Source organism: Salmo trutta, chromosome 39 (assembly GCF_901001165.1).
Source record: "Salmo trutta chromosome 39, fSalTru1.1, whole genome shotgun sequence".
NCBI lineage: Eukaryota > Metazoa > Chordata > Actinopteri > Salmoniformes > Salmonidae > Salmo > Salmo trutta.
Genome location: NC_042995.1, coordinates 4,080,655 through 4,102,248, shown reverse-complemented (window position 1 = coordinate 4,102,248; position 21,594 = coordinate 4,080,655). Strand labels below are relative to the sequence as shown.

At 44.5% G+C, this 21,594-nt stretch overlaps 1 protein-coding gene across 1 annotated transcript in view; it reads right to left on the bottom strand.

The window, feature by feature from the left end:
- Positions 1-17,041, bottom strand: part of LOC115179154 (interphotoreceptor matrix proteoglycan 2) — a 33,602-nt gene extending 16,561 nt beyond the window's left edge. The window contains exons 1-13 of the mRNA XM_029740463.1: positions 16,235-17,041; positions 15,907-16,158; positions 13,979-14,145; positions 13,804-13,832; positions 13,528-13,560; positions 10,546-10,589; positions 7,325-10,101; positions 6,955-7,116; positions 5,649-5,707; positions 5,500-5,520; positions 2,321-2,577; positions 1,953-2,014; positions 8-209 (exon numbers count right to left, since the gene is read on the bottom strand). Of these exons, the coding sequence (XP_029596323.1) occupies positions 8-209; positions 1,953-2,014; positions 2,321-2,577; positions 5,500-5,520; positions 5,649-5,707; positions 6,955-7,116; positions 7,325-10,101; positions 10,546-10,589; positions 13,528-13,560; positions 13,804-13,832; positions 13,979-14,145; positions 15,907-16,158; positions 16,235-16,307 (4,138 nt within the window). The 5' untranslated portion in view covers positions 16,308-17,041. The remainder of the gene's footprint in view (positions 1-7; positions 210-1,952; positions 2,015-2,320; positions 2,578-5,499; positions 5,521-5,648; positions 5,708-6,954; positions 7,117-7,324; positions 10,102-10,545; positions 10,590-13,527; positions 13,561-13,803; positions 13,833-13,978; positions 14,146-15,906; positions 16,159-16,234) is intronic.
- Between the last annotated feature and the right edge of the window lie 4,553 nt (positions 17,042-21,594).

Here is a 21,594-nt window from a genome sequence, read left to right as displayed (position 1 = left end):
TGCTCACTCTCTGCAGGGACAGCAGTGGTGCTGGGTGGCAAGGTGGTTTCATCCAGAACGAACACATCATTTTCACTGGCCACAACGCTCCCAGAGCCCTTCAAAGGGTCCACAGGAAACAGGAAATCATCCTTCTTCAGGAAGATGTCGCTGACATCCAAGTCTTGGCCAGGAGCATCTGGTGGTTTCTCAGCAGCCAGAACATTGTCCTGACACACCAGGAAGAAAAGACAAAGGTTGATAAAAGTGCAATGAAATTATTCTTACATTCTACTAACGTAAGAGAAATGTACGTCTAGTAACTCCCACTTAAATTAACGTCCACGTGTATTGTTGTCTACCTTTACCCCAAACGGGAGGCTGGCAGACACGGCAAACATAGAACATGCCAAGAATATACCTGGATTAGGCTGGCTAAAGGAAAGATAATCCTAAATCTATACGGGAATTGCCCGGACGATACACCTGGGCTGGCCATGCCCCAAGGATGGACACACGCAACTACAGTACATAGACCTACATAGACTTACATAGACCTACACCACCCATGCATACATAAATGCAAAAGTACCTACATTTTCCCATGCACAGATCAAAAAGCACATGCATAGGATGACAGACATGATCACGTATACATTCAACAGTCCTTATAGAAGTCAAAGTGGAGAAAAAAATGATCCTCAACATCTTCAATGAATTACAGTGGAAATTCATCCTTCTTCTATCCGGACTAACTTCAGTGGAAAGAAATTGCACTGGCACGCAGAAGATACATTTGTACACGAAAGCCAGCCCTCTGTGCCTCCCTAGCTGCAGCTGCAGATTAGTTGTGTTTTTCTCTCTCAGAAGGTTGAGTTGTAGCAGAGTGTTTCTCTCTCACAAGGTTGAGTTGTAGCAAATACAGATGTAGGCCTTGATATGTGTGCTTCACAAAGTAAATATTCAGAAACACAAAATACCTCACGATAAACTAAATCTGAGTGAAATTCACATATATATCGCTAGCAACAGATGCCCTATATGAATGAATGCAACAACACAGGCCTTTTAACCTCAACATATGTTCTGTATTAGTATCTCCTGCTCAAGGGACAGAGAAACACACACACACTTCATCTTCCACAATGAAAATGGGCTTCCTGCAAACAGCCATGTGACTCAGTGAGACCGTCAAACCGGGTTGTGTTCACACAAATGAGCAGAGCGTCATTGTCTTTCACCACAGGATAAACAAAACGTTGTGTTATGCCCTAAGGACAACAATAAAGTTCTGTTTGGTCAAAGTGGACCCATTTAATAACGAATGGACTTCAGATGTGCTTATCTTTAACTACCAGTAACTGCCTTGTGCCTGTGTTAGACCCTAGGAAGTTTGCCATTACCTGAGAGAATGAGAGAGAACATATGGTAGTCAAGACAAATTAGACAACGCCATTCAGCCAAAACAAGATTGTAAATCAGTTTAATAAAGGGATGAGAAAAAATAGGAAATAATTTAGGGAGTAAATTCTGAGATTATTAAGTTTGTTTCCAGTCAAATGTGTCTTTGTAATTACAGTGCCGTCTATGAGAAAAGCGGATCATTCGGCGTAATAAATTCATGTCATATTTCCACTCAAACCAGATTTTTCTATATTTCTTAGTGATTGAACACAACTGTTTGCTTAATATGGCATGCTGACTTGCGTCTTGAGACTAGTTTTGTGGAAAATGGACTTGACTATTTTTACAGACTTTTACTGAACTGAGACAGCTGGGTATGAATTCCATTATCCAAAGCAACTTTAGCAACAAATGATTTTCATTGCATTCATTTTAGTGTAGCCTCCACACCAACACACAATGAACTAGCAATGCCATCAACTACATATTCAGTTGACTATATTGTTAAACGGATGCAATGCACAATGTTCCTCAGGACAATGTGGAGCAGTGAACTGACACTCACTCACCATCATGTCATTGGACTCTTCTGGTTTGGTGGTGGGTCTCCCTCCCAGAAACAAGTGATCAACTGGAAAATAAAAGAGTCATACACAAATCAACTGGAGGACCCTTTACCTTTTCACACAAATCCCAGGACTAAACCCTTATTTAGCAGTGGTCGCCAACCCTGTTCCTGGAGCGCTCCTCTCTGAGCAAGCTTTTCTTTCAGCACTAACACACTTAATTGTACTAGATCAACTAATCCTCAATACTATTATTAGTCTGGTTAGGTGTGTTAGTTCTGGGCTGGAATAAAAGCCTTCTCATAATGTAGCTCTCTAGGACCAAAGTTCATGACCCCCTGTTGTACAGTTCAGCCGGTCTGTAGACCTACCTCGCTCTAGCTGCAGTGAGTCAGGGTCTACATCCAGAGTGGTGTTGCTCATGAAGTTCTCCTTGTGCAGGGCTTCAGTGATGTAGTTTCGGAAGTCTGTTATGGTGTAGACCACGGTGGGGCGTTCAACGGCGTCACGGTAAGACTTCTCCACCACGTTGGACTGGAGGTTGATGTAGTCCATGGTCTCGTTACTGATGCCTGCCCCGTCCACCTCCAGAGTCACTGCGTAGTGGACTACCACAGACAACATACCCCTAGAGGAACAAATATTCATTTGATAGAGAGAGAGAGAGAGAGAGAGAGAGAGAGACACATTGAGGAACAGAGAGACACATTGAGGAACAGAAGAGACACATTGAGGAACAGAGAGAGAGACACATTGAGGAACAGAGAGAGAGACACATTGAGGACCAGAGAGAAACACATTGAGTAACAGAGAGAGAGAGATACTGAGGAACAAAGAGAGACACGTTGAGGAACAGAGAGACACATTGAGGAACAGAGAGACACATTGAGGAACAGAGAGACACATTGAGGAACAGAGAGACACATTGAGGAACAGAGAGACACATTGAGGAACAGAGAGACACATTGAGGAACAGAGAGACACATTGAGGAACAGAGAGACACATTGAGGAACAGAGAGACACAATAAGGAACAGAGAGACACAATAAGGAACAGAGAGACACATTGAGGAACAGAGAGGGGTGCCCTCATCTTGGATAAGGTTGCATGGCTCAAATGTCTCAAGTAGAAATGATTGTTACACTTTACTTTGAGCCCACAGGTATAATGAATTATAATGCAGTCATAATGCTCTCATAGGGATCACAAGTGATTCCCAGTCTGATGAATAGATGCCACATAGTAAGACATCATGTCATGTTGGACGTAATAAAACATTATTAGAGCTGAAACAACACTTAAAACAAGACATAAAAATTAGGGAAAGTGCTGTGAAAACATAATTAGTGATTGTGTGAGTTTACCCACCAGGGTTGGTTAAACCGGTCCTAGCTTAAAGAGGTCCTAGCTTAATTATTACAGAGGTCCTAGCTTAAAGAGGTCCTAGTTTAGGCACAGTGCAGTCAAAAACGTGATTTTCCTGTGTTTTATAGATATTTCCACACAATGAGGTTGGAATTTTACTGTGAAATTGTGAAAATTATGATAATGCCCTTTAAGTATAAGAGCTGTTTAAAAAGACAGCCTGAAATTTTTGCCTGTTTTGGTGGTATGGCGCTTATGCCTTTCCATGGTTACATCACCATGCGGTACATTTTTTAATAGAACAATTAGAAAGAGAGTTTCAAACCTCTCTGCCAATACCAGCCAGTTTTCAGTTTTCCCCTCCTAACTCAGACCACTCCCAGACAGTCCTAGGGAAATTCTCGCTTGAGAAATTGCTCTTCGCTAAGAAGATATTTTTGTTTATTTTTGACTATTTTAACTGAAAACAATCACAGAAAGGTACTTAATTGTTACCCAGAAATGATTTGATATTGAGATAAAAACGGCTGCATTGGACCTTTAAAGTGGTCCTTATCCTAATCTAGATACTGTGTTCTGAGGCATAATATTTCCCCCTAGTGTGGGAGAACCTGGTCAGTTTATGACCATCTTCACTTTCTCCCCAATTCTCCTTCAGCTCTAATTCCCTGGCAGCTCTGTTTAAATGCTGCATGCTAACAGGGCTTTATATGACCGGCAGAACAAACCGTGGAGAGCCGAAGGTGGTTTAAAGGCCTCACTGTGCTCGCAGCGTTTAGTTTTCCACGATGCCAGTTTGTAGGGGAAACCAGTGGGGGACTAAACCCGTGGGGGAATCTGGCCTGGAGCCGCCGTACTGGTTGACAGTCAGGAGAACCTTTAATCTCATCATCATGACTGGCAGGGGGCCAGTGGGGTGAGCGATGGGGCTTACCCAACTTAGGGGGTGATTGACCATTGCAAGGCCATTAACTGTAAATTGGAACAAAGTCCATTGCAGAACTCGTGTAATATAAAGACCCCAACTAATAGAAAACACATAGAAGTCCAATGTGACATGTAGCCAAAAGGGATCACACGTTTTAGCTTCGTTTTTTGTGCTTTTCGTGTCTGCAATGGTGCCGATGCACTGAGCTATAATGTTTGACAGGCATTGGAAGTATGCTTGTAAAGCTGGTAAACATAGTGTGGAACAACTGACCTGAAGACTGTGGCAAGCAAGCAGAAAAGATCTAACCATGCATGACACCAAGCAGAACATCTAACCATGCAGTATGTACGGTAAAGGCTTGGTTCTTTGGCTCAGCCAGACACAGCTGCACATGCATATCCCATTAGTAGATATACATGTGAGATAGACTCAGTGGGATTTGGGTTAGCTCAACTGTGCAGTCATAATGGTTGAACTGGGAGTGATAGCATTGCAATGAGATGGATTTATCATGCTCCAGTGCACTTTCACACAGGTATCTAGCCTGTTATTACAGCACTCTCCAGGACGTCATCAACTGTAATGTGCGTATCAGTGGTCGTTGTCATGGATTTAGGAGCCATAAATCCTGACATGTGAATGCATTAACAGTAACCAGGTTTCCAGCCATCCTTTTTATGCGAGTAAAGTACATGTTGGATTAAAAATGTCACGACAGGCCTGATGGGAACAGCAAATCTGGCGACAAAACAAATCCGCTAGACAAGGTGGGAATTAATTATGCGAGATATGGCGGTGGAAACCCCTTTATGTGCATATATTGATAAATATTGAGGGTCTTATTCTGGTGACATGATGATCGATGCTTGGTTGGCTGCCGTTTGACAAATAAAAATGATTATCATAACAATCTCATCATTAAAGTAGCCTGCTGTATATGCTATCTGTTGGCTAGAGTGCACATGCCAAAACCATAGTGGGCACATTCACTATATAACGCAACATTTGTGGTGAAAAAAACATCATTAGAGTTGTGAGGGAAACCCATTTAACTTGTATTTTTTATTCAGTACATGGGAATTTAACCGCAAAAGTTATTTCCATGTGCACTACATCATCACGCACAGCGTTTTATCCGCAACAAGCATGTGGTTTTTATGCAGATTTTAGAATATTCCCATGAACATCTGTCGCCAATTGGATGTAAACCTTGTGAGACAGTTATTTGGGTCAGAAGAAAGAAAATATGCTTACCTTTGGAGGTCCTTCTGAGGCCTGGACACATTTGGAAAAGACAAAGAAATATTAGAACTTGATATTGAAATAGCATATTGCCTGTTCAATTAAATAGTATGATTTATAGGTAGTAGCTCAATGGATGTATAGCTGTTAATGACGCTTACCTGAATTCAACTACAAAGACCTTCTTGAATCCTGGTAACCTTTCAAATGCATCTTCAATCTAGATGAGAATGATGAAAAGAAAACACACTTAGTTAATTACCACGTCAAGTTGGAGTTCTTCTCAGGAGAATGAAAAAGGTCCACCCTGTTTGCCAGTCATGCCTGGGTCTACAGCAGTACTGTGAATCCTTTACGCCACTAGTTAGTAATATCATTCTCACCAGGACCACATAGTATGAACAATTACTGCAGTATAGACAAAAATCAAGTCAGTCCCCTGTCCAAGTCTGTGTCGTGCTGTCTGTGTGCTAAAGCTATCCTCTAGGATCTGTGCCACCTCCCTTCTTTCCCCTCTTGGCCAGGAGCAGTAAGGCTCTGTCCTGTTGTTTACTTATTCATCCTCTCTGTATGTCTGCATCTCAAATGGCACCCTATTACCTATTTAGTGCACTACTTTTGACCCGAGCTCCTTGGGGCTCTGATCAGGCCCTGGTGAAAAGCACTGCACTATATTGGGAAATAGGCAGCCATTTGAGACACAGTCCATGTGTCTAACTAATGGCCTCTGCTCTGACATAAACTCTGGCTCTGCCGGAGAAAAGGCCAAAATGTGAGGTGGCAACATCCATCGATGGGAATACACCGTCCGTCACTGTGGGTTCCCAGCAGAGGACATGTTTCCAGAGCTGTCACACTGACTGGTGTACCTCTGATTTTTACAGGCAGCTTTCTTCCTGTTTGCTCTGTAGTGAATACAGTATATAGCTGGCAAGCCTGGACAACCAGTACAACATTCGAAAGCTGATTACAGTAAATAGATACAGCAGAATATATATAAATATATCTTTCAACCTCTTCCGAACTTTCTGTTTGTACTCTGTACACACAAGAGTTAATAATGTAAAATACACTGTACAAAACATTAGGAACACCGGTTTGAGTGTTTCAAGAACTGCAACGTAACAGTTTCCCGTGTGTATCTAGAATGGTCCACCACCCAAAGGACATCCAGCCAACTTGACACAACTGTGGAAAGTATTGGAGTCAACATGGGCCAGCATCCCTGTGGAACACTTTCGACACCTTGTAGAGTCCATGCCCTGATGAATTGAGGCTGTTCTGAGGGCAAACGGAGGTGCAACTCAATATTTGGAAGGTGTTCCTAATGTTTTGTACACTCAGTGTACATCCTGTATGTCAAAAGTAAGGAAACAAAACAAAAGCGGGTGTCAAAAAGGACGGGACCAAACAATTGCTTTTACCAAGAACCTGCATGGGGAGAGCAGTATACCAACTCTACTGTACCTTATGGGTGAAATGTTTGGCCAAGCGTTGGTAGTAGAAGCTAGAGGGGTCTCTCAGGGCGTCGTTGTAGTTCTCTCCCTTCAGCTGGATGCTGAGTTCCACCACCTGCTCCTTCATGAGTGTGGAAGGCCTCATCATGATGTCCTCGATCTCATTGCCCAGCTAAACACAGGACACAAAAACAGATCACAAACAGCTCACATCATTACAATATCACTTCACTCTCATTCATTTCAGTGTCTTTAATCTTTAGCTGATGCACCTCTCTTATTGTGTGTTCAAGAAGGCTTCTATCCTTTATGATGTAACAATTTGATTATTGATTCTGTATTTCATTGATTGCAATAATAATAAGCTCATCATTGCTTACCGCGTTTTCCACCTCTGTTATGATATCTTGAATCCCTTGGAAGTCATCATTTGTTTCTTCTGGTTCTTCTGTGACCCTATAACGATCACCGTTATTGTTCTCCTCTGCATCCCTATAACGATCGCCATTATTGTTCTCCTCTGTGTCTGCCAAAATTCCAGTTTCAGTGGTGACCTCATGAGTAATCTCCACAGCAGCCTCCGGTGTCGCCTCTGGAGTGGACTCACCTGCAGCCTCTGTGGTTATCTCCGCTGCAGCTTCTTCGGAAGCCTCTTCTGTAGTTTCTGTAATTATCTTTTTGGAAGCCTCTTCTGTAGCTTCTGGAATGATCTCTTCTACTGCCTCAGATGGGACCTCTTCTGAAGCCTCTGGAGTTTCCTCCTCTGACATTTCTGGAATTTCCTCCTCTGAATGTTCTGGTGTTATCTCTTCTGGAGTCACTAAAACTATTTTTTCTACAGTTTCTGTTGTGTCTTCTTCAGCAGCTTCCAGAGTTATCTCTACAGTCTCTGGGGTGATTTCTTCTACAGCCTCTGGAGTGTCTTCCACTGCAGTCTCCAAAGGGACCTCTTCTGCTTCCTCAGGAACTTCTTCAGTAGACTCTGGAGTTACCTCTATCTCCACCTTGGGATTGTCCTCTACTGCAGTTTCTTCTGTAATCTCCTCAGCCTCTGTAGGTTCCTCCACTAAATATTCTGGAGTTACCTCTACTTCAACCTCAGGAGTGACCTCCAAAGTGGCTTCTGAGGTGACCTCCACCGTAACTTCCTTCATCTCTACTTCAGCCTCAGGAGTGACTTCAGCCTTTATTGTTGCTTCTGAGGTGATCTCTGTTACATCCTCTGGAATGGCCTTTACTGAAGTTTCTGGAGTGACTTCTTCCTCAGGACCAATCTCTATTGCCACTTCATTAGTAGTAGTGGCCAATGTATCCTCTAGTACAGTCTCTGGAGTGATCTCCTCCGTAGCCTCGAGTATCAAATGCGTTGTGGCGTCTGAGATAACTTCCTCTAAAATCTCAGGGGTCTCCTCTTCAGTGTCTTCTGGGGCAACATTCACTGTAGCCTCTGAGGTGACCTCCACAGGGAGCTCCTGAACGCCTCTATCTGAATCCCCTGAGGTGACCTCCACAGGGAGCTCCTGAACGCCTCTATCTGAATCCCGTGAGGTGACCTCCACAGGGAGCTCCTGAACGTCTCCATCTGAATCCTCAGAAGGGATCTCCATGGAAGCTTCAGGCTCTGAAGTGTCCTCTGGAGACACTTCTGGAATCAACTCTGCTGCAGCTTCCTCATCGGTATTCTCAGAAGTGTCCTCTGGAGAAATGTCTGGAGTTAATTCTGCTGCATCCTCTGGAATATCCTCATCTGTAGTATCTTCTGACGTTGCCTTGGTAGCAATGTCTGAAGTGGTCTCCAAAGTAACGTCTTCTTCTCCAGCACCCTCTGTGATCTCCTCATCTATGGTATCTGAAGTGACCTCTGTGGCAGCCTCTTTAATCTCCTCATCTATGGTGTCTGAAGTGATTTCTGTGGCACCCTCTGTGATCTCCTTGTCTATGGTGTCTGAAGTGATTTCTGTAGCACTCTCTGTGATCTCCTTGTCTATGGTATCTGAAGTGATTTCTGTGGCACCCTCTGTGATCTCCTTGTCTATGGTGTCTGAAGTGATTTCTGTAGCACTCTCTGTGATCTCCTTGTCTATGGTATCTGAAGTGATTTCTGTAGCACCCTCTGTGATCTCCTTGTCTATGGTATCTGAAGTGATTTCTGTAGCACCCTCTGTGATCTCCTTGTCTATGGTATCTGAAGTGGTTTCTGTAGCACCCTCTATGATCTCCTTGTCTATGGTATCTGAAGTGATTTCTGTGGCACCCTCTATGATCTCCTTGTCTATGGTATCTGATGTGATTTCTGTAGCACCCTCTGTGATCTCCTTGTCTACGGTATCTGAAGTGATTTCTGTAGTACCCTCTATGATCTCCTTGTCTATGGTATCTGAAGTGGTTTCTGTAGCACCCTCTATGATCTCCTTGTCTAAGGTATCTGAAGTGATTTCTGTGGCAGCCTCTGAAGGCACTCCAGAAGTGGTTTCAGAAATGTCCTCCAAAGAAGTTTCTGGAATAAATTTTATTTCAGGTTCTGGGATATCCTTGTCTGTGGACCCAACAGGGATCTCGATGGCAGCTTCTGAAGGGACCTCTGCAGGGACCTCAACGGCAGCCTCTGATAGGACCTCTATAGGGATCTCAATGGCAGCTTCTGAAGGGACCTCTATAGGGATCTCAATGGCAGCTTCTGGTAGGACCTCTGCAGGGACCTCTTCTGCCTCCTCCACAGTATTGTGTGTGGTATCTGAGATTACTTCCTCAACCATTTTCTCAATTACCTCATTAATGGGCTCGTGGATGACAGTGACAATAGGTTCAGGTGTGATCTCCACAGTGTCATCTGAGGTAGCATCGGATGTTTCCTTAACAGCAGCCATATTAACCTCCTGGACAGCCTCTTCACTATTCTCAGCAAGGACTTCACCTGCTGTTTCGGAGTTGACGTCAAAGGCAGCTTCGGTAGTGGCGTCCTCTCCTATCTCCTGTATTGTCTCGTCGATCTCTGAGGTGACGTCGATGTCAGCATCTTCAGTCACATAGTCAGTAGTTCCTGGCAGGACCATCTCTGTTACCTCCTCAGCTGGCTCTGCAGTAGTGACAGGAATGACGTCAACATCTCCTCGCATGGTTGGGAAGGTGTCTGGCTGTACGACAATGACTTCATTATCTACAGAAGAAAACAAGAAGGGACCCAGAAACAAAGACTATATAAGTATGAATAAAAAGAGGGTGTATTATACGTGACACAGAATACAAGAAAACATTCTACATTACATCAATGAATTGCTACTGAACATGTCTGGCACTGAAATTGAAAAGTAGTGTGTTCAGACAAGCGGTTCAGACAATCTCTTAGGAAAGTCTAACGGTCCCTCTATCCACTGTCCATTGACAACGTGGTGTGTCATTAAGAAGGATTAAAGGCCTATTCTGGGAGCAACGTGTGTCTTGATCAGGCTACAGTAGTCCTATGCAGCACCCACAATAACCTCAAGACAGTACTACACTACAGACAGGGGCTAATAGTCTAGCTATACTATCACTGATCAACAGATGGCATAAAAGACAGATGAATATTGCCCAGACACTGAATTGAGGTTAAGAGGTAAACCTTTTTGGGTGGTGGCCAATTCTGATGGAGTTGCCGCGGTTGGACTGTGTAACAGAGAAAGACAATCAATCAGTAACTTCAACATGTTGGACTGTGTAAAAGAGAGACAATCAATCAGTAACTTCAACATGTTGGACTGTGTAACAGAGAGACAATCAATCAGTAACTTCAACATGTTGGACTGTTTAACAGAGAGACAATCAATCAGTAACTTCAACATGTTGGACTGTGTAACAGAGAGACAATCAATCAGTAACTTCAACATGTTGGACTGTGTAACAGAGAGACAATCAATCAGTAACTTCAACATGTTGGACTGTGTAACAGAGAGACAATCAATCAGTAACTTCAACATGTTGGACTGTTTAACAGAGAGACAATCAATCAGTAACTTCAACATGTTGGACTGTGTAACAGAGAGACAATCAATCAGTAACTTCAACATGTTGGACTGTGTAACAGAGAGACAATCAATCAGTAACTTCAACATGTTGGACTGTGTAACAGAGAGACAATCAATCAGTAACTTCAACATGTTGGACTGTTTAACAGAGAGACAATCAATCAGTAACTTCAACATGTTGGACTGTGTAACAGAGAGACAATCAATCAGTAACTTCCACATGTGATACAAAATATTGTAGGTTGTAAAGCTCCCACTTTACAATAAGCACCCCTCATACCTGTGTAATAAAATGGCAGTTACGCAGGAATGTACAGCGTCATTACAATAATTACATAGTACTTAAAACTGGTATACCTGTTCAAATGGCTTTCATGCTATTGTGATGTCATTTGCAAATCTTTAACATTTTGCAAATCAAAACCAGGTATTACATGTTGTTACACTGCACCCCTGTATGTAACTACCAGGTATTACACTGTACCCCTGTATGGAACTACCAGGTATTACATGTTGTTACACTGTACCCCTGTATGGAACTACCAGGTATTACACTGTACCCCTGTATGGAACTGCCAGGTATTACACTGTACCCCTGTATGGATCTACCAGGTATTACATGTTGTTACACTGTACCCCTGTATGTAACTACCAGGTATTACACTGTACCCCTGTATGGAACTACCAGGTATTACACTGTACCCCTGTATGGAACTACCAGGTATTACACTGTACCCCTGTATGGAACTACCAGGTATTACACTGTACCCCTGAATGCAACTACCAGGTATTAAATGTTGTTACACTGTACCCTTGTATGTAACTACCAGGTATTACACTGTACCCCTGTATGGATCTACCAGGTATTACATGTTGTTACACTGTACCCCTGTATGGAACTACCTGGTATTACACTGTACCCCTGTATGTAACTACCAGGTATTACACTGTACCCCTGTATGTAACTACCAGGCATTACACTGTACCCCTATATGGAACTACCAGGTATTACACTGTACCCCTGTATGGAACTACCAGGTATTACACTGCACCCCTGTATGGATCTACCAGGTATTACATGTTGTTACACTGTACCCCTGTATGTAACTACCAGGTATTACACTGTACCCCTGTATGCAACTACCAGGTATTACACTGTACCCCTGTATGCAACTACCAGGTATTACACTGTACCCCTGTATGGAACTACCAGGTATTACACTGTACCCCTGTATGCAACTACCAGGTATTACACTGTACCCCTGTATGCAACTACCAGGTATTACACTGTACCCCTGTATGGAACTACCAGGTATTACACTGTACCCCTGTATGCAACTACCAGGTATTACACTGTACCCCTGTATGGAACTACCAGGTATTACACTGTAACCCTGTATGGAACTACCAGGTGTTACACTGTAACCCTGTATGTAACTACCAGGTATTACACTGTACCCCTGTATGTAACTACCAGGTATTACACTGTACCCCTGTATGCAACTACCAGGTATTACACTGTACCCCTGTATGGAACTACCAGGTATTACACTGTACCCCTGTATGCAACTACCAGGTATTACATGTTGTTACACTGTACCCTTGTATATAACTACCAGGTATTATACTATACCCCTGTATGGAACTACCAGGTATTACATGTTGTTACACTGTACCCCTGTATGGAACTACCAGGTATTACATGTTGTTACACTGTACCCCTGTATGTAACTACCAGGTATTACACTGTACCCCTGTATGCAACTACCAGGTATTACACTGTACCCCTGTATGGAACTACCAGGTATTACACTGTACCCCTGTATGTAACTACCAGGTATTACACTGTACCCCTGTATGGAACTACCAGGTGTTACACTGTACCCCTGTATGGAACTACCAGGTATTACACTGTACCCCTGTATGTAACTACCAGGTATTACACTGTACCCTTGTATGGAACTACCAGGTATTACACTGTACCCCTGTATGGAACTACCAGGTATTACACTGTACCCCTGTATGGAACTACCAGGTATTACACTGTACCCCTGTATGGAACTACCAGGTATTACACTGTACCCCTGTATGTAACTACCAGGTATTACACTGTACCCCTGTATGGAACTACCAGTTATTACACTGTACCCCTGTATGGAACTACCAGGTATTACAAAAGTAGACCTGCTATAATACTTTGCTGTTACTGTCTACATGCATGTAGCTTACAGGCACAGCAAGCTGTCTACAGCAGTGGCTATGATCATACAACAATGTAGCAGTTGTATGAAGCTGGTTGAAGCGAGGGGGGAAGGTTGAGCAGGCTGCAGAGCTGTGTGGTGCACAGAGGCTGGCGTCACGTCACATTTACATTTTCATCATTTAGCAGACTCTTATCCAGAGCGACTTATATACATTTTCATACTAGTTCCCGTGGGAATCGAACCCACAACCCTGGTGTTGCAAGCGCCATGCTCTACCAACTGAGCTACACGGGACTACATCACTGTTATGGATAGCATACAACACAGCTGTGTGGGCACCAAGACAGCAGGCTTTAGTGTTGTGAACAGGCCTACCTGCACACTTTGGACCCTGAGCTTGTGGGCTCGCTGACGTGGATGGGACGGGGATGAGGAGAACATGGAAGTGGTGTAAATACAATGTGGTTGATGAGGGGTTGAGGTTGAGTGACGATCAGCGGGATGCAACATTCTGTACGTCTGCTCTAAGTGATCTGAACGTTCTGTAAAGTTGCACCCTGCTGAATGTGACCCAGGCATGTACTTATTTTGCGTTGTGACAGAATGCAAGTGCTAGTATCTCACAGAGACATTGCAATGTTTGGAGCTCACCTATTCGGAGCAGCAGTCATCACCACTCTCTGAAATAAAAACAGAATCCATTGATAAATAAAGCTTCTCAATCACATACCAATAAACTACACACACTTGTACACACACACGCATACTCACACAAATCAATATCCGTAATGTTTTACATATCAAATTGTACAAAATTCTCACTCACAGCCCTAACAAGAGAGACGTGCTCCTCTGATCGGCTGAAGTTGCTGCCGATCTCCATCACACTGACGGCTCCATCCTGACATAAGTTAACCCAGGCCTGGTACTCGTCTCTCTCAGGTAGACGGTCCCAGAAGATCTTGAACGCCTCCCATACAGTCTCCTGACACACTGGGCAGCACACAGACACAGGACTGGGTCAGAGACTAGCGTTCACACCCGGACTTTTTTGGTGTACTTCCTGATTGGACAGAATTTCAATGGAATTGACCCCAACCCTGATTGACACAGAGACATGTGACACAGAGGTCGCACTCTGTGACACAGATGGATGTAGAAGAAGACCCGCTTTACGTATATGAATATTCAATCTAGATTTAAATAATACCGTGTACTACAAGGACATGGAAATCAAAACAAACATTGCCATTTAGCTGACATTTAGCCAGCGATCCTGACAGGAAAAATCTCTCCAATGGACAGCTATGAAAAATGAAGGCAATAAGGGAAATGTGAGGTCATTTTTTGATCCATACACACATACACTCCCACGTTCCAGACAGCATCACCATTTCACCACCACTGCTGACATTGAAATTACTTCTCAGTTCAAGACATGTGGTATTGCACGTAATTTTCACAATGTACCAGTACCTCTGCTTTGGAACAAAAAAAGCTGGCAAAAAACGTTAACCCCCTTTCTTTTTCTCTCAATCTGTGGCCACATCTGTAGGCTACATTTCAGGTTTGGAGACTGAGGACAACCAGAAATCCCTTGGTAGAGGAGCTAGCGGGAGCAGGCCTGAGGGCTCTCATATTTTCCTGGCAGCATGGCTCATCTGATCAATGTCTAGAGGACTACTATTTCGGTAGCGAGGCAGGGTTCAGACCGAGGACCGGGGCTTTCTCTCTAAGCTTCCCCAGGTGGAGCACCACGTGTTCGGGTTGACCTAACAGAAGGTCACCCTGGTGCAAGGCTGTCTGGTGCCTGGCTCTCTGCCTGGCCTCATCTGAAATCTGTCCCTTACCTGTATCAATCAGTCTATACCAAAATGAGGTTGGACGTTTGACCTTAAACGTTTCTCAGCCTCCATGACTGACTACTATAACTATAGCCCTTGAATCATGATAGATTAGTTACTGTTGTTGATTGACTTCTAGTAATTTCCCTTGAGTTCCAACAAGGTTCTGAACCATTGTTTCAAACAAACCACTGATAACACAGGGTAACATAGGGCTATATTTCAACGGCTGAAGTCATGCACGTGGACGACCATAGGGCTTTAATAAAGAGGCTGGAAAAGTACTGGTTACTGCATGGTTCATGTTGGAGGTGATTAAAGAGCACACATTTACATGATAAACATCTATTTATCTTCCCCACCTGTCCATTCCCAATTAAATATGAGATCATCACAGAAAGTTGTACTCACTTTGATGGTATATAATAGTTGTGTTATTACAATAAATGCATATAAAATCTGTAATAAGTCATAGACGGCCATATGATAAAAGGAGTGAGCGTAGCCTACTGTTACCTCCTCTCTTAGAAAAAAAGCCGCTATCTAGAACCTAGAAGGGTTCTTCGGCTGTCCCCATAGGAGAACCTTTTGAGGAACCCTTTTTGGTTCCCGGTAGACCCCTTTTGTTTCCGGGTAGAACCCTTTTGGGTTCCACGTAAAACCATTTCCACAGAGGGTTCTACAAGGAGCCCAAAAAGGTTCTACCTGGAACCCAAAAGGGTTTTACCTGGAACCAAAAGGGTTATTCTATGGGGACAGCCGAAGAACACTTTTGAAACACTTTTGCATAAGAGTGTACGCATCACAGGAATTAAATTAATTTGGCTGAACAACAAAGATTGTAGATGAATAGACTCCAGGTCATAATGAATCCCCAGTGCCCATGAGCTACAGTAGTGAAAAAGCTTACCTCGCTGGTGAAAGTACTTCAGGTGGTTTTCTATCGCTTGGTCTACAGTCTCTTGAGAACAAAGCTTCACTCCACTGGGAAAAAGAATATTCCGCTTTCTTCTAGAAATAGCACCCTTTCCTTTGTATGTCTTGAGGGTCAAAGCTTCCAGACCTTCATCTGACTCCAGTTGGCTTGAAATCCCAGAGGGGTCTTGAGATTTCAAGTGTTTCACTACCAAACCACTATCCATAGCAACCCCGTGCGAAGCATCTGTAAAAGTACATGAGACAGTTATATATGTGATCAGAAGTCAAACAGTCATCATTAAATCCTCTACTGTACCTACCCGTGTCAAAGTATCCTGTCAGAAGGATGGCAGACACAACCCAAAAAACACAGTTCCTTGTTAGCCCCGGCATTTCTGAAAGAGCCAAGATCCAAGACGCAGCTCCAGTCTAGATGAAATCTTCTCAATCCTTCTCAGTTCATCAACAAGAGGGTTTTGTATGCTGTCCATCCACTTGATAGCATTGTGTAAAAATAGGGCTATTCCTCTGGTTATTCCTCATGGGGCTAGGCTATCCCCCCAGTGTAACGTGATGTGGTTACAGTGCTGAAGACAGCTCCCCAGCCTTACTCAGGTAAGCAGATGGGACTTTGGCAAGAGATTTTTTTCTGCTTCCTAATCCTATTTGATAAGCTTTAGTGGTGCCTCTGCAAGACTTTAGTCTAACAGTGCATGGTTGTTTAACTTGTGAATAATCTGTGTAGGCCAATGTGGGGAATAGGGATAGTGATGGTCCTTTTATTTTTTACATAATTGCATATTTTCGCAGCTGCAAAACATGCAATAACAACTTATCCTACTTGGACACACTTTATATCCTATAAGTTGCTAATGTAAGTGATATGATTGGCTTGGTCTGCTTATTAAATTATTAAAACATTAATTCATTACTTACTCATTCCTTTTATATTTACAGTATGGGAGAGATTCACACTGTGAAATGTGATTCTCACGGTGACATTATCAACAAATGTGAAATGCATTCAAAATCACCACAAATTGATTGTGGCCTTCATTTAAGCTAGAGAGTCTGTGAATGTGTCCTTTGTCTCTGTCTTTCATGGCAATCTTGAAACCTCTCTGCCCAATGCCATTACACACAGCAGTAAGTATAGGTAGGTCAGTATAAAATTCAGGTGAGTACAGATGTAGGATCTTAATTTGATCACTCTTTTGTTGCTGAGAATTTTTCCACGCAGCAGGAAATGCAAACTTGTAGTTTATTCAAGTTTTAAAAAGGCTTCTAAAGTTCATAATTTCCACTTTAAAATGTATCGAACCCTACAAGAAATGTCCATTCATTATAATCCACATAATTCAAATGTCCTGTTTCTCCAGGATTATTTTCCTGCTGTAGCAAACTGGCTCCAATTAAGATATTACATCTGTATGTGTAGGTGAGTCAGTAGAGGTCAGTGTTTGTGGAACCTGCTGTACCACAACACAGACATACAATCTTCCCGGCAGGCTGATTTGGTGGTGAGTAATGAACATTGCTGCCAATAAGCTCGTCTGACCTGTAGCAGGACAGTGCAGCTCAGGGGGGTAGACCCAGGTGACTAGATGCTACTTATCCTTTCTGACAGGAAAGGTGCTTATTCCCTTCAGGACCGAGGAAATCAGAACAGAACAGCAAACGGAATTGTCCGTCTGTCTATTGTATTCACAACGTGTAACATTGTTGTGGCAGACAATTGACATCTGTAAATAGGACTTCAAATAAGGGTAAGTGTTTGGAATAGAGCATTGGATTCATTCCAGTATCAATCAAATGTATTGTGAGCGGACCAAGTCATTTGGTGTCACTCTGAAGTGGAAAGGTGGAATAAACGAGTCCAGAGTAGGTTATCTTGATTCAACACAGTTCTCTATTGAGGGATTTCTGACAATACAAACACTCCAACACAGTCAATGAGAATCTCCAAAGGAACAACATACATCTTCTTTAGATGACACAGGATCACATTACGATTATCTTCAAACTATAACAACAATCACATATTCGTCACCGTCTTAATGGCTCTTCATGGATAGCACCTCGCTCTCCGTAGCCATTCTCCAGAGATAGTTTATCTTCCCCCTTTTCTTGCTGGTTCCATCCTCTCTCTTGTAGGGGAAAGAGAATCTCTCATTAGTACCGTCAGCTGTGCTTAATTGACTCTGGTTACCTGGTCTCACATGCCTTGTTGGGCTACTATCAGTGAGCCCAGCCTGCCCTCTGGTGGTCCTTCCACATACCTCCCCCCTCAGGACCGGACCGGAGGGTCGGGCGCCAGACGCACCGTCTTGGTCGCGTCGGGACAGCGCGTCTGCATTCCCGTTCCTCGATCCGGCCCTTTGGATGACATGGAAAGAGAACGGTTGTAAAGCAAGAAACCATCTGGCTATTCGGTTGTTATTGTTTCTCTTACCAGCCATCCACGTGAGGGGCGCATGGTCCGTAACTAATGCAAACCTCCGACCCAGTAGGTAGTACCGGAGATAATCGAGGGCCCACTTAATGGCTAGGGCCTCTTTCTCTACGGTAGCATATCTCTGTTCCCGATCGCTGAGCTTTCTACTTATAAAGAGAATCGGCCTCTCAGCTTCGCCTTCACCCTGAGCTAGTACAGCCCCGAGCCCCGTATCCGAGGCGTCTACCTGTACAATGAACTCTTGTGAGAAGTCCGGAGCCTGTAGGACGGGATCAGAACACAGGCCCTCTTTTAGCAATTGAAAGGCCTCCTCCACCTCATCTTTCCACTCTGAGGTTTGTGAGGGGGTTGGCAATGGTTGCATATCCAGGGATAAAACGGCGATAATATCCCGTTATCCCTAAGAAGTCCCGAACGTCCCGCTTGGTCTGGGGTCGAGGCCAGTCCCGAATTGCCCTGGTCTTCTCTGCCTGTGGGCGTATTTTCCCATTCCCCACGGTGTACCCCAGGTATTCCGCTTCGGACAGACCCAGGCAGCATTTTTTTGGATTGGCCGTCAACCCTGTGGCTTCCAGACTCATGAGCACCGCCCGTAGTCGTAGGAGGTGACTATCCCAGTCCTCGCTGTGGATGACCACATCGTCTATGTACGCCGCTGCGTACTCTTGATGGGGCCGTAGAATGGCATCCATGAGGCGTTGGAAAGTTGCAGCAGCACCATGCAGTCCAAAGGGCATCCTCACATACTGAAAGAGCCCCTCCGGTGTGGCGAAGGCGGTCTTTGGGCGGTCCTCTGGAGCCACCGGCACTTGCCAATATCCCTTCGTCAAATCCAGGGTGGTGATGAACTTGGCCTTTCCTAAGCGCTCCAAGAGTTCATCCACGCGGGGCCTGGGATATGCGTCGAATGTAGAGATTGCATTCACGCTCCTAAAGTCGTTGCAGAGTCTCATACTACCATCGGGTTTGGGGACCAGGACTATGGGACTGGACCACTCACTCGTCGATGGCTCGATCACACCCATCCTCAGCATCTCCCTTACCTCGTTCTTGGCGATGACTCGGCGGGCCTCAGGAATCCTGTAAGGACGGATATGCACCTTCTTGCCGGGTTCAGTGTGGATATGGTGGAACAAGACATCTGTTTGTCCTGGGAATGGAGAGAATACCCAGCCGAAGTGAATAATCAGCTTGTCTAGCTGTCTCGACTGTTCCGGCAAGAGAGTTTGGCCATGGCGCACCTGTGGTAGAACCTCCTCTTTTCCTTGGCCCTCCATGGCCATCAAAGCCACCTCCTCCTCTCTTCCATGGTACTTCTTCAACAGGTTTATGTGATAGAGTTGGACCTTCTTCCTCCTGTCGGGTTTTTTCTTCTTTCCTGTCCCCCTTCTTCCCATGCATAACGTCATCTGCCGCAGCTCTTTATATAGAGGACAGTCTCTCCCTATCAATAATGGCACCTTCAGCTGGGGTACTTTCCCTGCCCTGACTGTACACCTTCCTTTCGGAGTGAGAATAGACAGATTCACGGTGGGGTAATAGTGGGTGTCTCCATGGATACAGGACACGGCTACTTTGTCTGGTAGCAGTGTTGCTGAAGTCACCATCCGCTCCTCTACTAACGTAACCATACTTCCCGAGTCGAGAATGGCTACCACATCTTGTCCTTCTACTCGAACCGGAATCTCTGGGGCTGGGGCTATTTCTGTTAACCAACAGTGTTGATCATGTCCTCTCGAACCGGGATGCGTGGGGATGGGCAGCGATGACTCCGTGACCATGGACTCGTCCTTGCTAGGACATTGTGAGGCATAATGGTCTGGAGACTGACATTTATAACACCGACCCTGCTGTGTGGGGGATGACTTCTCCCACCTCCGGAGGGGGTTTGGAGGTTTCGGTGGCGGACGTGCCGGGGCGAGTCGTGGTACGGGATTTGCAGAATCCTTCCGTTCCTTCTTGTCCCCTTTTAACAACTCCCCTGTAGATCGGTATGTTTCCACCGCCTGGGCTATGTCGTCGGCTGACAACGGGTTGGTTTGACCCACAACCCTTTTTAAGTCACTGGGTAATTCCCTCAATATCTTGTCCACAACGAGGGTCTCTATTACATGTCCTACTCCCTTTCCGGGTTCCAGCCACTGTTTCATCAGTCGTATTAGAGCGAAGATCTGGGCACGGACAGGTTGGTCAGCCATATAGGTCCACTGATGGAACTTCACAGCTCTATCTCTGGCAGTCAGCTGGTACCGGGACAGGATCTCGGTTTTTAGTCGGCCATAGTCCGCAGCTTCGCGGGAATCCAGGTCAAAATAGGCTTCCTGGGCCACCACGGTCAAAAGAGGGGCTAATACGCTCGCCCATTCTGTGGGCAGCCACTCTTCCAAGGTGGCCGTCCTTTCGAAGGTCATGAGGAAGGCCTCGATATCATCCTCCTTGGAGAGACGAGGTAAGATGGCATGAGCAGCCGCTCTAGGCTTCACTCTAGGTTCTTCTCGCCCACTCAGCTGTCGTTGCAGGAGTTCTATGGTTGTCTGCTGTGCCGTGATCAACTGTTGTAGTAGGGCGTTGTCCATCGTTCTTGAATGGTTCCTCTGTCTACTGGAAGAATCTTGATTTACTCACTTATCCTTGTGTCACTCGTCCACCTAGTGCCCACATTCTCCACCAATGTGAGCGGACCAAGTCATTTGGTGTCATTCTGAAGTGGAAAGGTGGAATAAACGAGTCCAGAGTAGGTTATCTTGATTCAACACAGTTCTCTATTGAGGGATTTCTGACAATACAAACACTCCAACACAGTCAATGAGAATCTCCAAAGGAACAACATACATCTTCTTTAGATGACACAGGATCACATTACGCTTATCTTCAAACTATAACAACAATCACATATTCGTCACCGTCTTAATGGCTCTTCATGGATAGCACCTCGCCCTCTGTAGCCATTCTCCAGAGATAGTTTATCTTCCCCCTTTTCTTGCTGGTTCCATCCTCTCTCTTGTAGGGGAAAGAGAATCTCTCATTAGTACCGTCAGCTGTGCTTAATTGACTCTGGTTACCTGGTCTCACATGCCTTGTTGGGCTACTATCCGTGAGCCCAGCCTGCCCTCTGGTGGTCCTTCCACAGTATTTATAAAGCCCTTCTTACATCAGCTGATGTCACAAAGTAATGTACATGTATATACCCAGCCTAAAACCACAAACAGCAAGCAATGCAGGTGT